Source organism: Mesoplodon bidens (assembly GCF_964165515.1).
Source record: "Mesoplodon bidens genome assembly, chromosome: 2".
Lineage (NCBI taxonomy): Eukaryota > Metazoa > Chordata > Mammalia > Artiodactyla > Ziphiidae > Mesoplodon > Mesoplodon bidens.
The window spans coordinates 70,620,206-70,635,677 of NC_138177.1; the positions used below are offsets into that span (position 1 = coordinate 70,620,206).

General features: G+C 38.7%; 1 protein-coding gene across 2 annotated transcripts in view; it reads left to right on the forward strand.

The window, feature by feature from the left end:
• Positions 1–226: 226 nt before the first annotated feature.
• The window catches only part of SPTA1 (spectrin alpha, erythrocytic 1), a gene marked incomplete at its 5' end in the record, with an annotated part of 75,565 nt that continues 60,319 nt past the window's right edge, over positions 227–15,472 (forward strand). For both annotated transcript variants that reach the window (XM_081226202.1, XM_081226203.1), the window contains 13 exons: positions 227–463; positions 1,537–1,662; positions 3,274–3,414; positions 4,206–4,352; positions 6,184–6,317; positions 6,891–7,035; positions 9,598–9,752; positions 10,700–10,835; positions 10,937–11,038; positions 12,524–12,661; positions 13,257–13,367; positions 14,735–14,812; positions 14,958–15,113. In XM_081226202.1, the coding sequence (XP_081082328.1) occupies positions 227–463; positions 1,537–1,662; positions 3,274–3,414; positions 4,206–4,352; positions 6,184–6,317; positions 6,891–7,035; positions 9,598–9,752; positions 10,700–10,835; positions 10,937–11,038; positions 12,524–12,661; positions 13,257–13,367; positions 14,735–14,812; positions 14,958–15,113 (1,806 nt within the window). The remainder of the gene's footprint in view (positions 464–1,536; positions 1,663–3,273; positions 3,415–4,205; positions 4,353–6,183; positions 6,318–6,890; positions 7,036–9,597; positions 9,753–10,699; positions 10,836–10,936; positions 11,039–12,523; positions 12,662–13,256; positions 13,368–14,734; positions 14,813–14,957; positions 15,114–15,472) is intronic.

Here is a 15,472-nt window from a genome sequence, read left to right on the forward strand (position 1 = left end):
AGTTGGAAAAATGTTCTGAATGATCAAGAATTATTAGCCCAGGTTGTAGCTGTATATGGTTAAAATTACATAAATGTACTACAGTCTTTCTAAAAACAGGCTTTTATAGGCTTAAAGATATCTGAACATAAGTTCAATATGAGTAAATGCCTTGAGACATATAAACGGACAGTATACTAGAGATCTGAGAACCAGCACTAGGTAGAAGCTTTTTAACTTGCAGGCTATGGAGAGTGGTGGGCCAAAGGTGCTGGAAACAGCAGAAGAGATCCAGGAGAGGCGTCAGGAGGTGTTGACCCGGTACCAGAGGTTCAAGGAACTGGTTGCTGAGAGGGGTCAGAAGCTTGAAGATTCCTATCACTACCAGGTTTTCATACGAGATGCAGATGACCTCGAGAAATGGATCATGGAGAAAATAAAGATTGCAGGCGATAAAAGCTATGAAGACCCAACTAACATACAGGTCATTTAGTTTCATTGACTTCCCCAGAGTAGACTCTAAGATCTCTAGGGAGGGAAACATTCTCATAATGTAAGTGTACATCTGGTAAACTGTAGAGTGATGATGTAACAGAAAGATTAGACTTTGGGGACTGTAATTCTGTCTTTAAATAGCACATATCTTCAACTCCTTAAGCCTCAATGTCTTATTTACAAAGGAAACTCATTCTAGATAATATTTTATAAACTCATTCTGAAGTTAACCCATGGGCAAAACACTGAGAATTCAAAGAATTTATGACACACTGTGATTTCAATATTTTGTGACATGAAGGATGGAATTGAGGTGAAGAGACATCAATGTTTCTGAAACAACTGCTCTTCACTCTCCTCAGAAAGATATGATTTAACCGGGGTTTTTCCCAAATGGCTATTCATGCCTCTTGTTAAGTTCAAATGAGAGGTGTCAGGTGGAGAGCTTTGGTGGAAGCTCCCACTCCTACTTGTACAATGTTATAGAAGGAGGCACAGTCAGGATCAGAAGAAAGGCTTGCATGCCTAAAATGTGCAATGGATATTAGAGAGGAAGCACCCGGAACAAGAACAAAGTGTTATCTACTAAATGGATCAATTTATATATGACAGAAAAAGCATAATCTGGTATGCAAAAACCTCTCAATTAAAAAAAAACATTATTGCCATGATCATCTTCCTCATTGTTCACTACTTTCAGTAACATTTAGTTCCTCTTTTCTGAAGAGGAAAAACTCTGTGTTACATTATTTCATTTCCACAGAAGGCAATTGAGAATTTAAAATAATATTTACTGGAAATTCCCCGAAGGCAGTGGGGGCTGGAAAGAAACTTCCTCTATGGTCTTGGACATTGAGCCTGGGACCCTTTGAAAACCTAAGTGCAGTGGTGCCACCACCGCTTCTTTTCAGATAGGATTCCTCCAGGTATGGTCATAGGTTATCACTTAATCTAGGTTGGGAAACAAGTAGTTCTGACTGCAAGATAGAAGAGGAATAAAAGAACCTCCCTTCCAGAGAGACCAGGCTGCATTAGCCATAAACTCTGATTTCTAATCTTCAGGGGAAATATCAGAAGCATGAATCCTTTGAAGCAGAGGTGCAAGCAAAATCACGGGTCATTCCTGAGCTGGAAGAAACCAGGAAAGTTCGATTTCCTGAGGGGCATTTTGCCCATGAGGACACCAAGGTAAATTTATGGCAGGGCTCTGTGAGAGATGTTTCTAATTAAGTTATCATGTTGATTACATTATCAGAGTTTTAATTGATTACAACAGGTATAAACCTTGATATAACTGGCTTGGAACCATGGTACTGCCTTATATCTTTTACTTGGGTTGGGACAGGAAAAACGATGGGATGTCCTAGTGTTCCTTGGAGTGGGGAGAAGAGCTATGATACAAAGCTGTCATCAAATAGCATCACATTCCTGCTTATGCCACCACAGTATTTCTGAAATGTCCTTTCTACTTAATTCTGCTAGCCTCAGAGTCCTTGTCCCTTAAACTCTCTAAACAAGGGATGCTCCTTCTTTGAATCCTCTCCGAAATCTTTCTCCCTTTATCTATGATGCCTCTTTCTCTTCACAGCCCACATACTGTGACTACTATTGAGGTTCTCCAAACCCTTTCATTTGTTCATTTTTGGGGAAAAAACCTCCTAAAATCCCTTGTCTTCCTTAAACCCTGAAAACTGAAGACCACCACCACTATGGAACCCATTATTAATGTATCATCTTTTTTTCTGACTTAATTCATATACTCTTCCAAAAAGTTTGTGTTGATACAGTCAATTCAGGTTCTTTTTTGTATAAGTGATTTTTTAAATTGTTTAAATATTTTTTAAAAATTCAAAACAAATGTGTGTTATATTTAAGAATTAGGACTGTAGTTCCATATTTAGCATACAAATTCTAGTTTACTTTACTGTCAACAAAACATGGTCAGGCGATACAGACATTAACCAGAATAAACCTTATTAGAAAGAAGACTCTGTAACAAGAAAATCTCAAATTTTATTTATTGTCATAAAATAGAAATCACTTTGTATAATTTATACAAAAACCAATCCCTTAGATTAATTAAAATATTTGAGACATGTCTGAAATATCTTCACATCTATCAGAATCACTGGGGCTATATCAGTCTGTACCATGGCAGGATTCAGAGATAAATGTGGTCTACATGCTACATGTTACCTTAGGACCATGAAGTAGTTGAAAAATACAAGAATATTGAAGGCATAACATATATGACACCTTCAATTTTACAGTATATGTAAAATCTGGTCTTCTAAGCTATCTTGGCCTTAGAGCCCTCAACTATATACTCTCAAATTCTCATTGTTTGGTGCCACTATTTCCTTTATAAGTCAGAAAAACGTTGTAACTCTTATCCTTTCTGACAAACAGTCCATGCTAAGTTTTTTCTATGCCTTTTTCAGTACTTTGAACACCCTCTGCCCATTGTCTACCTATCAAATTCTACCTGTTCCTCAAGGTCCAATTCAAATAAGCACTCTTTCATGAATTCTTATTCTATCCTGTCTTATTGTCTGTAATCACTTCATCCTCTAAAACACCAAAACATTATTCATTTTTTTCTATTATGGAAGATCATATGGTTTAATTGCTATTCACATACATGTCCTATTTCCTCCTTTAAATATTTGTTGATCAACTAATGCACGAGTGAATGGGAGGAGGGATTTTTATCCAGGTCCCTCTCTGCACAGGTCTCTGAGTCCATACCTGCTGCTCCACAGCAGGTACTGTGCCTGAGTGGTTTTACTTTCCCCATAGATCCTTCTGGAGGAACTCAGTCACCTGTGGGACCTGCTTCTGGAGCTGACTCAAGAGAAGGGCACCCTGTTGCTGCGGGCCCTGAAGCTTCAGCAGTACTTACAGGAGTGTGCTGACATCTTGGAGTGGATTGGAGACAAGGTATAGGACCAGACAGTATGCATATAGGACTTCCCATCCATCTGCCCCAGACATCCCATAGAAATTTAATGCAGGCCTTTCATAAAGAAGTCAATATGTCTCTTCCTGGGCTTAGTTCCTTGGAAGAAAGAGGAATGTTGGCAAAGATTTTGGGGTATTCTGGAGGTAGTTAACACTGTAGGGGGATAAGTCTAAATGTATGAATCTGAATATGAAGAAGGCAAGCCTTACACAAAAACTGCATTGAAAGATGATCTAGGATTGTCTCCGTTCTACCTTCCATGAGCCTTCACTCCTAGATTTTCACTTTTACTCTGTGTCCAGCTTAGAGCATTGCAGTTCTTTCCCTAATTCTTTGTCTCTCATTACCTATAACTTGGGAGGTTTTTATTTTCTACATACTTAAAGAATAATCCTATGGTTAGGAGTGAACATTTACACAAGCAAGTGCATAGCACAATACTTTTGTAAATGCTCAGTATGTTGAATTTAGTAGAACCAGGATGAATTTATTTTTCAGGTTCCAAAACACAAAAGGGTGTTCCCAGGGGCTTTTGCCAACAATGTTCCTGGTCTCTCCAAAGAATTACCCCAAAGACCACTGTTCCCTGGGCCAGAATGTCACCTCAGGAAATACACTGCTGCTTCTGGTTCTTTCCTGAAGGGTTCTCCCAAGTTCCACCAGTATCTCCTTCTGAGTTATCCTGGGAATGTGAGCAAGGGTTTTGGGCATTTGTCCTGCAGGAATTCCATGTTTACGGGTGACTTAACAGAGTTTTCTCTGTCTACAGGAGGCTATAGTGACATCAGTGGAGCTGGGTGAGGACTGGGAGCGCACAGAGGTTCTGCATAAGAAGTTTGACGATTTCCAAGAGGATCTGGCAGTTCGAAAAGAGAGAGTGAATGGAGTGAACAAATATGCCAATGAGTGTGCTGAGGTGAGGTGGGGAACAAGAGAGCCAAGCCAGGGAAAGGATCTGATCTTCAAGAAAACTCTCTGGCCATTAGTAGATGGCACATGAAAGATATAGGACATTGTGAGAAAGCAGAGGTATGCCTGTCCCTGGAGCAACATGCCCACAGCAGTTTCCTCTCCTTTCTTAATTTATCCCTTGCCAGTCCACAGAAATGGAGATGAGAGTGAGTGAGTGTATGTGTGTTTACATAAAGGAATTCAATCCACAGTGGGGTTACTCCTGCGCCATGCAGTACATTGATTTCTCAAGTTTATGAAGCACTCTTTCTTCATGAAGAAGAACTAGAATAAAGTGGCACAGAATATAAAATAATGGTGGGCTATCATAATATATATGATATAATTAAACTATTTTTTTTGTATTTTGGGAGGAAGGAAAAAGGAGGCAGATTTACCTTCATTTTCTTAAGAAAGTGCTTAAATAAGTTTTTAATTTCTGGGCATGTAAAATCTCAGTGTGTGAATAAATAATCCTAACATATGTGAGAACTGGGAAGTCAGTCTGATTTTATATGTACATGAAGGAATTAGAAATTCTAACAGTTGGCTATCATGCTTTTCCATTTAAGGTTTCATTATCACTGCAGCTTTATAATGGGAGTGATGCTTCTGTGTTAATAGAACCAAGATTTCAGGATGAATGGGTACTGGAGTAGGGAAAAATAACATTTCTCAATTTTTTTCCAGGCCACATTTCCAAGAGTCCCCAAATTTTCTCCCTCTATCACCTTTTTCTTATTGTGGAGATTTTTAAGTTATCTATCACTATCTACCAAACTACCACAAAACTGAAAATAACAAACAACCTATTTTTTTCAGTGAATCAGATTCACTGATTCATGACTCAGTGACTCAGCTGCTCAGCTGGGTTATTCTGCTGATATCACCTGGTATTCTTAAGTAACTGTAGTTATACAATGAGTCAGTTGGGGTGGAAGTTCTAAAATGGCCTTGCTCCAATGTCTGGAGATTTAGCAAGGAAAATGAAGGTTTTCTCCATATGCTGCCTCATCTTTCAGTAGGTCATGCTTTTTTATGTGTTCCAAGAAGGTAAGAACAGAAGCTGAAAGGCCTCTTGATTCCTAAATGCTGGGGCTCATTTCTGTTTATAAGCAAGGAAGGAGAAGTAGAAAATTCAGTCTGATGAGCCTTCAAAATAGAAATGGAAATGGGAATAAACAGGGATAGGAGGAGTAGGGAGACTTGGGTATTTGGGAACTACTCAAAATTGCCAAGTATAAAAATGGGCTGATGCTGCTAGCTTAATCTAGTATTCATAAATCTCATTGCTTCAGTTAGTTTGCAAAAATGTGCGAAGTTCTCTGCAAAGTTAAGTTTATCTGCATGTCTGTATAATTCTGCAAAGAGGGAAATAGCTCTCATTAGATTCTCAGAGGTATCAGGACCCCAAAAGAACCAAGACCCACAGTATTAGAGTTTTGAAAAATTAAGTCAGGTTTCACAAAAGGAATTTTCTCTTCTTTTCCTTGGTTTCCAGGATCTTGAAGGGAGTTAGCAGGCATCAACATGATGGAGTTCTGAAAATAATGAGGTTGGGCAACCTGTGTTAGTAGGCTAGTCTGGAGCTGTGAGCAAAAGATACAATATCTGGTGGTTTGGTTTTCTAGATTTTGGTGATGTGGATCAAGTAAGAGTTAGGGAGCAGGGCTAAGGTGAAGTGTAATATCTGGCTAAATGGCCATCCTCCACTTTTGACAAAGTATGGACCAATGTGAAATAAGAAGTGTTTAAATGATTTTTTGCATTAGTCCAGCACTGACTTTCTCCCACAGGAAAAGCATCCTGAGCTGCCCTTGATTCAGTCAAAGCAGAAGGAAGTGAATGCAGCCTGGGAGCGGCTCCATGGTCTGGCTCTCCAACGACAGAAAATACTGTCCAGTGCTGCAGACCTCCAGCGATTCAAAAGGTAGGAATCTCACCACTGAACTGTAGGAAACTACAATAGCACCATGCTTGTTATTTGTGTTAGCCTCTGTCTACTGTTAGCAATTAGTGGCCAATACCTCTAAAAAACAGAAACTCATGTGCTTGCCTTTAAGACAACAAGGGAGAGAGTAGTTAAAAAAATTGTGACCCAAAAAAATTGTGACCCACTCTATAGCCAAGTATGTGTCTAATGGAGCTTAAGGCAATACAAATAGCACTGGTAAATTAGTGGTGGAAGCTCTGCAGAGGCAAGAAAAGCAGATTAAGAACCGTAAGGGAATGCAGGGTGAAGTTGGGAAGAAGGGCATTCATGAAGAGTTTACCCAGGTATAGGAAGTATATCTGGAGGCTCAGTTGTCAGGATGCCCAAGTCTCTAACTCTCAATGGAAACCATTAAAATCAGTAAGGAACAGTGTACACTACTTTTTTGCTAGTGTGGGGGAAGATAGGGTAATTTCTGACTGAGTGAGCTAGACTGGTACTTGTTGTGTGCTGTTTGCCCTGGAATGCCTGCCTTCTTCCTTTGCTGGAGCTCATGGAGATGTCTGACAGGGACGTGACTGAAGCCATCCAGTGGATTAAAGAGAAGGAGCCTCAAGTCACCTCTGAAGACTATGGCAAAGACCTTGTGAGCTCTGAGGCACTGTTTCACAGTCACAAGACCCTTGAGAGGAACCTTGCAGTCATGAATGACAAGGTAAGCCTGTTGGAAGAATGGCTAATCCCTTGAGCTAGAAGAGGCATTTGGTGTTCATCTCATCTCCATAGGACACAGTAAATTCACTATTTCAATGAAGGAGAAATTTTGTGCCACTTGAATATACCTCCTTATTCTAGTTTATAACTTGTACATGAATCTTGGATATCTCTTATTTTATTTAATTATTTTTATTTAAATATACATATATGTTTTATATATGCTCAAGCTTTTTGTAATATATTTCATAATTTAAACCAAAATAGATACCTTCAAGAATGGTTTCCTAATCTCACTCAGTACCCTATGGCCAGAGAGTCTTTTCTTTTATCTAACTACACTTTCTCCTGTTGGAGCTGAACCTTGTTTCTTCTTGTCCTTCACTCAGTTAAAAAGGGAGTAAGTTTCTTCTTCCCCTTTTATAATAAACTCAGACACTTAAAACACATTACTAGCTCATGCAGCTGAATATGCAAAAAACAAACAACTCAATCCAAAAGTGGGCAGAATACCTAAATAGACATTTCTCCAAAGAAGATATACAGATTGCCAACAAACACATGAAAGTATGCTCAACATCACTAATCATTAGAGAAATGCAAATCAAAATTGCAATGAGGTATCATCTCACACCTGTCAGAATGGTCATCATCAAATAGTCTACAAACAATAAATGCTGAAGAGGGTGTGGAGAAAGGGAACCCTCTTGCACTGTTGATAGGAATGTACATTGATACAGCCACTATGGAGAACAGTATGGAGATTCCTTAAAAAAATTAAAAAATGGAACTACCATATGACCCAGGAATCCCACTACTGGGCATATACCCTGAGGAAACCTTAATTCAAAAAGAGTCATGTACCACAATGTTCATTGTAACACTATTTACAATAGCCAGGAGATGGAAGCAACCTAAGTGTCCATTGACAGATGAATGGATAAAGAAGATGTGGCACATATATACAATGGAATATTACTCAGCCATAAAAAGAAATGAAATTGAGTTATCCGTAGTGAGGTGGATGGACCTAGAGTCTGTCATACAGAGTGAAGTAAGTCAGAAAGAGAACAAACAAATACCATATGCTAACACATATATATGGAATCTAAAAAAACAATAGCAACAACAAAAAATGGTTCTGAAGAACCTAGGGACAGGACAATAATAAAGATGTAGACGTAGAGAATGGACTTGAGGACACAGGGATGCGGAAGGATAAGCTGGGGCAAATTGAGAGACTGGCATGGACTTATATATACTACCAAATGTAAAGTAGACAGCTAGTGGGAAGCAGCTGCATAGCACAGGGGGATCAGCTCGGTGCTGTGTGACCACCTAGAGGGGTGGGATAGGGAGATGCAAGAGGGAGGAGATATGGTGATATATGTATATGTATAGTCGATTCACTTTGTTATAAAGCAGAAACTAACACACCACTGTAAAGCAATTATACTCCAATAAAGATGTTAAAAAAAAAGAAAAAACACATTACTAAACCCACCTTTGGGTTTTCTTCTGGAAACTGGAAAACCCCGGTTCCTATACCTACAGTAGGTATAAACACACTAGAAATTGGAGCAAGCCTGTTTTCTTGAATGATTCCCATTCTTATTTCTTCCCATCACAACTTAACCATAACAAACTAATTACGCCTGAGCTTCTACAGTGGAGTCAGCCCACAGGAAGATCCCTACTTGCTATGCTTTAATCATAGGTCTGTGCCTGGGTCCAGTTTCTGAAAACGATTTCACCATTCTACTTCTTTTGTTCGTCCTCATTTTTCCTCTTTTGTCTTTTTTTTTTCTAATTATGGATGATAAAATACCATGATTTAATGAACAATGATAATGAAATCTCAAGTCCCAGACAACACCTAATTATAGTTGGGTATAGTAGAAGGACTAATGGTAGCATGTGGAATTTGCCCTAGTAGGCCTGCTCCTCAAGAATTGTGCTCAAAATGGCCTGGCATTACTGAAATTTTCTTGGCAGAAATTTTCCTTGGCAGAAATGTATTTCTGGTTCCCACAATAATATTTATGGAGTTCGTATAGAGGGTAATGAAGGACAGATGTATGTCTAAACATTGCTTCTGACACTGACTAGCTCAATGACCTTGGGCAAATAAAATACTCAACCTCTCACTTTTCACATACAAAGAGAACAAGAATAGTTTTGCCTCACAGTACTATTAAAGGAAGACTATAAAACAAGAAAATGCATATGAAGTGCTTAGCACAATGAGAGACAAAATGTAATCAGTAAATTATTATTGTTAATATAGTTATATGAGTATATTAATATAAATATATCAATATAAAAGCACTAATAAATTATTCTAATTTTATGATTATTATGTTACATTCTTCCCATAAAACTTTGCCAAGAGGACCAGAATGCTTGGATTTCCCACTGTGTTTCTTTCTTTTTTTTTTTTTTTAATTATATAAGTTTCAGATGTACAGCATTATAATTAGACATCCGTATATACTACAAAGTTGCCATCCATCACCATACAGTTGACCACCTTCACATACTAGGTTTCTTGTTTATCCCAAAGGTGAAGGAGTTATGTGCCAAAGCAGACAAGTTGAAGCTTTCCCATCCTTCAGATGCAGCGCAGATCCAGCAGATGAAAGAGGATCTGGTCTCCAACTGGGGGCACATTCGCACCTTGGCTACCAGCAGATATGAAAAGCTGCAGGCTTCTTATAGGTGAGAAATCCTTCTTCTCTATTGCTTTAACTATCTCTAGGTCAAAGTATAACATCAAAAGCAGAAATAAAAGAGTGAAAGGAGTAAAATAATGAGTGACCCAGCTCTCCTGCCTGCTCAGTAGAGGCAAAAGAAATTTTAATTTACCAGGAGAAGTCCTTTGCAGGCTGATATAATCCTCAGCGTGACACCTCCTTTCACCTGTACCCTTCCTGTCTTCCTCTGTTTGTACAGTTGTAAGAAGCTATGAAGTGGTCCATGGAACTGAAAAATTAGCTGAAGAAACATGTCAAAATTCTGGCCCTAGCTAAGGGACTGGAATTAATTTCCAAGCTGAAGAACACAAAATAAATCTAGAATTATTTCTGGAATGTAGGTCAGCTTACAAAAAATCTGGACATCATTTCAGTAGTTAATTTTTATGATTAGTTATTAAATCACCAGAAAATAGTGTTTATCTTATTGATATGATTTAAAATGAACTAGTGAGCTTTTGATTTTTTTGAATAGGTGATCTCTTTTTTTGTAGTTTTTGTTTTTACTGATATGGTGAAGGGTGAACTAAAATACATGAGGGCTCCTAACCCTAACTCTAGTCGTCCCTTAGACTTCCTGTTGGTTATGTTATGTCCTTATTTATTGGCCTCCTTGTGAGTACTTTATTCTACTTTAAGTGCATCTGGGATGTGACTTTGTGATGTTGGAGATGTCATGTCCAAGTGCTTCATCACACAATGACGCATCTGCCCTAGGAATATACAACCTGGAGTGAAGGATTTACAACCTGCACTGCTAAAGGAATAGGAAGTACATCAGAGGAATGGGAGGTGTAGGATTACGGCAAGGCGCATGTTGTACATCTTAGCCCAACCCAACCCTGATTCTTTGTTCAAAGTCCATTTGTATCTGGTTCCTCCTTCCTGTCTTTTCCCTTATCTTTCCCTCAGGTACCAGCGGTTCTTATCTGACTATGATGAGCTCTCAGGCTGGATGAAGGAGAAGACTGCTTTGATCAATGCTGATGAGCTGCCCACAGATGTGACTGGTGGGGAAGCCCTACTGGACAGGCATCAGCAGCATAAGGTAGAGAGGAAGGGCCTCCCCAGTAGGAGGAAGACGGCAGTTTCCAACAATGCCAGAAGGTTTCTTGCTGCATTTTAAAACATTTTGTCTCGTGACCACAGCATGAGATTGACTCTTATGATGACCGATTTCAATCTGCTAATGAGACTGGTCAAGCCCTGCTGGATGCCAATCATGAAGCATCTGATGAAGTCATGGATAAGGTAATCTAGTTTAACAGAATTTGTGAAATTTTGATACATATTAAGTCTTCACTTAATCTCATACTAATATGACAATCTCTGAAAGAGGACAGAAGACGTATAAACATCTTAATGTGGGCACAAATATCACCCTGCTTCCTTCATATGTTGCTTTAGCTAATTTGAGGCATTTGAAGTTCTCAGGACTTGATGTGTGCTCCCTCACCTCTGAGACATTACTTCATCAACCTAACTAACTTCATCACCTACATTCTACCTAATTTGAAACCTCCATACCATCTTGCCTTGTCACATGTGTTCTGTTTTATCACTTTCCCATGCTCATCTCTAGATTGTGAATTCTTTGAGGACTGCATCTTATTCATCTTTGGGTTCCCTAAGGTACCTAGCATGGTTCCTGGCACATGGCTCCCTTTCTTCTCTCCTCTATACAACCTCAAATCAAACTGATTTTCCTATATCTGTGTTTCTCAAATCTCCATTAAGCAACAGGAAAGCTTTAAACACACAGATTCCACTGAATGAAGATTCAGGTTTACCATCATCCTAACCTCCTAGATCCAAAGGGCTCACCTAAACCTCCTGATCCCTGAGACATTTTACTCCAGTCACAGAGTCACAGGAACTCCTTGGGATGATAACTGAAATAAGATTTGCAGGCTCTTTGCATAGCATTAGATTCCAAGCACAGCCCCCAGTGCTATATGATGAAGGTTGAGATGACCATATTTTCAGTTCATCAAGTACTCTATGGGAAACTTATAATACGGATTTTTATTTTTAACTATTTCCTGCCAAAGGAATAGTGGGACCCTAAATTCTTGAAAACTTACCTATTATCCTGGGATTCTGAGAATTGTTCCTGTCTTTTTAATGGAGTTAACACAGCAGCTGTTTTGATAAGCTGGAATTTCTTGGGCAGTTGCTTGGGCAGAAACAAAGGCTTTTATGAGTTTGAGAATGTCACTTTCACCATGATGGTTCTTATTTGCTTTTGGAATAGAATGCAAGCTTCTCAATCTGATCATTTAAGTGCCCTATAAACTTGAATTTCATTAAATGTTTACCTTTTTTAGACACTGCACTTTTCTCTGGAGCACTTTGTATAATCTAATGATTACTTGGAGTAATTATTTGCTTGTGGTATGATGTCCTCCTACAATCCTGATCCACACCTCCCTGCCCTTCAAATCTTTATTTGATACAATACTTTCTATACTTCTACTCCCTGGTTCTTCTAATCGGAATTAATCTTTTCTTCTTTATTTATACATGTTAAGTGTGGTGTACCTCTGTTATGGTATTTATCTCATTTTTCCTATACTACAGTGATTCACTTAGATGTTGCAGCCTTAAGAGAAAATCCCATTTCCTATTCATTTTTGTATCCTTCAAAAAGCCTTGCATTTATTAGATGCTCAGTGAATATAGGATAAAATAAATTAATTAGTATCTTCCTGGCACATTATCTCTTCCTTTCCAAAGATGGCAGTACTTACCTCCCATTGGGATGCTCTGCTGGAACTGTGGGACAAACGTTGGCATCAATATGAACAGTGCCTGGAACTACACCTCTTCTACCGTGACAGTGAGCAAGTGGACAGTTGGATGAGTAGACAAGAGGTAACAAAGGGGCTCAGAAAGTGTCCAGAAGCCACTTATCTTTCTCCTTATTTACTACTATCAACACCCTTACAACCACTTCAGTTCACCTGGGAACTGGAGGGTGAGCCACAAGGAGGAGAAAAGATTGGCCCTCTCTGTGAGACTCTTGAAATTCCCTCGTGGACAAATGCACAGAAAAATACCTAAATACAAAGCAGAGAGTCTTTAAGCTCTACTGAACATGAGGTGAAATGAATATCCAGTTGTTAAGAGTTCAACAAGAGTAAATGTAATGAGTCAGGTAGGGTTAATGAGAGATTTCCTGGAGGAGGTGAGTGGTCCTCTTGAGTATTTGAGATCTCAGAATAGTGCCTAGATTGATTGGTTCAGACACAGAGACAAAAGTGATAAAGTTGTATGGGAAGATTGGGAAGGGACTCTGAAGCTCCTGCTGCTAAATGTTAGCCTCTATCTCCTCTCCTACTTTGTGCTAATTCCCACCTTTCTCTCTATTCCCCTCACCTCCTTCCTTACTCCTTTTTCAGAGATATTCCAGAGGGAATGTTTCTCACCAGTGAGGTACAGCTGGGATGTTTCTTTCTGTCTTCTATAGGCCTTCCTGGAAAATGAGGACTTGGGAAACTCCTTGGGCAGTGTTGAAGCCCTTCTTCAGAAGCATGACGACTTTGAGGAAGCCTTTACTGCCCAGGAGGAGAAGATTACAGTAAGAAATGGGTCCTGGTTTGGGTATTGGCTTCATGTTTGTATATATCGTCTCATACAATACCAATTCTTAGAATCACTCATAACTATCAGACATAACATGAAGGTTGTTCTTTAAAGAGAAAACATCCAGAAAAATAATCATACCCATTTTTATCAATACATTTCTATTCCACAAAACATATTTAGAAAGTTTTAAAATTTTGAGCCATTTATATTTTCTGATGATGTGGATGATTGTCTTATTTTTTCTGCAGTATAAGTAGAAACTATTGGATCCATATCCAACATAGAATCATAACTTAAAAGTTTGAATGTATTATTTAATTTTTTATACTTTTTCCCCTCTGATAATATCTCCATTTGGTTTTCTTTAGTAATATCTAGATATCTAAGTAGTAACTATTTTTTCTTGTATATCTTCATCTATGTGTTTCTCATTTAATGCTACTACAGTCTTCTTGTGAACTGTAAGTACAATGTCCCAGAAAATGTCTTATGTCAATACATAAGCAAGTCTCAGAGAAGTGTGAGGAAGACTTTATTTGTCCAATCTACTGTATGTTCCCTAGGACAGTGCTGGCTTTAAACTTGTATGTGTGCATGTATACAACCAGAAACAGCAACAACCACACTAACAACAAAATTCCAAGTCTTCTCTGTTAATCTTCAGTCAATACAGAGCTTAATATGGTCATTCCCAGTCCATATGCTTGTTAAGTTGATTTTCACTGGTAAAAGCTAACCATGTAAAATAAATTACTGTTTATAAAATGCTACTGTTCACTTTAGATCATTTTCCTATTCCCAATCAATTAATCCATCCTGAGCCCTAGCAATTTTGGGAATCATGAATGAATATGAGTAAAAATTCATATCTATAATTTGTGACTCCATTCCCCATGTAGCTATAGATATAGATGTAGATAAAAGTATATATGATGTATGATGGGTGGAAGGATGAATAGATAGATAGATAGATAGATAGATGATAGGTAGATAGATAGATAGAGAGAGAGAGAGAGAGACTGGTGGCACTGGATGTGACTATATCAATAATGCTTCCTCTTAAAAATTTAAGACTAGATCAGATATTCACCTCGAAGTGACATCAGAATTCATATACTGTAAACTAGGTTAAAAACAAACTTGTGACATAGAGAAGGTAATTAACCTGCCTGAGATACAATACATTTTGAAATACAATTTATAACAGTAGTCAGAAGTAGGACCTAGATCTTCTGACCCTGAAACTTGTCTACTTCCGACATTGTCATGCTTCCTTTTTAAACAGCTAACCAAACTGTGGCCACTTACTCAGTGGCCACTGAGGGAAAACCACTCCTTTTCTTTTTTTTTTCTTTCCAGACCTTAGACAAGACTGCAACCAAACTGATTGATAATGACCATTATGATTCAGAGAATATTGCTGCCATCCGGGATGGGGTATGTCCAAGGTCCCATATATGCCTCTGCCTGCTTATGCACAGGATCAGGGAAAGTGTTAGAGCATGATAACCTTGGTGGGCAGTGAATCTCATGTATCCATATTTGATTTTGCTGACAGTGAGTTTGTTTATGGTTTTCGCAGCTATTGGCCCGACAGAACGCTTTACGTGAAAGGGCTGCCACTCGACGCAGATTACTGGAGGATTCATTGCTTCTGCAGCGACTGTATCAGGACTCAGATGACCTAAAGAACTGGATCAACAAGAAGAAAAAGTTGGCAGATGATGAAGATTACAAGGTAGGCAGGATTTGCAAACTGCAGACCCTGGACATACTCATTGGGACTGAATTTCATGGAATTAGTCTTGGAACTGATAGAACAATAGCGTTCAGCTGGTGAGCCTCATTTTATAGATGGAGAGACAGATACTCAGAGAAGGGCAATGACTCCTCCAAGACTGTACATCTAGTTTCTGGTTTTCCTACACCCTGTTGCCCATCACCCCTTTTCTCTAGCACAATTTCCAGTGGTCCTTAACAGAATGAAGAAAGGGAGGAACTCTCTTTATTTAGCCCTCTGTTGCCTTCTGCACACTTATAGTAGGAAAATGTTGTGTCTAATCATAATGTACATTCAAGCTACCCGGAACTCAAAAG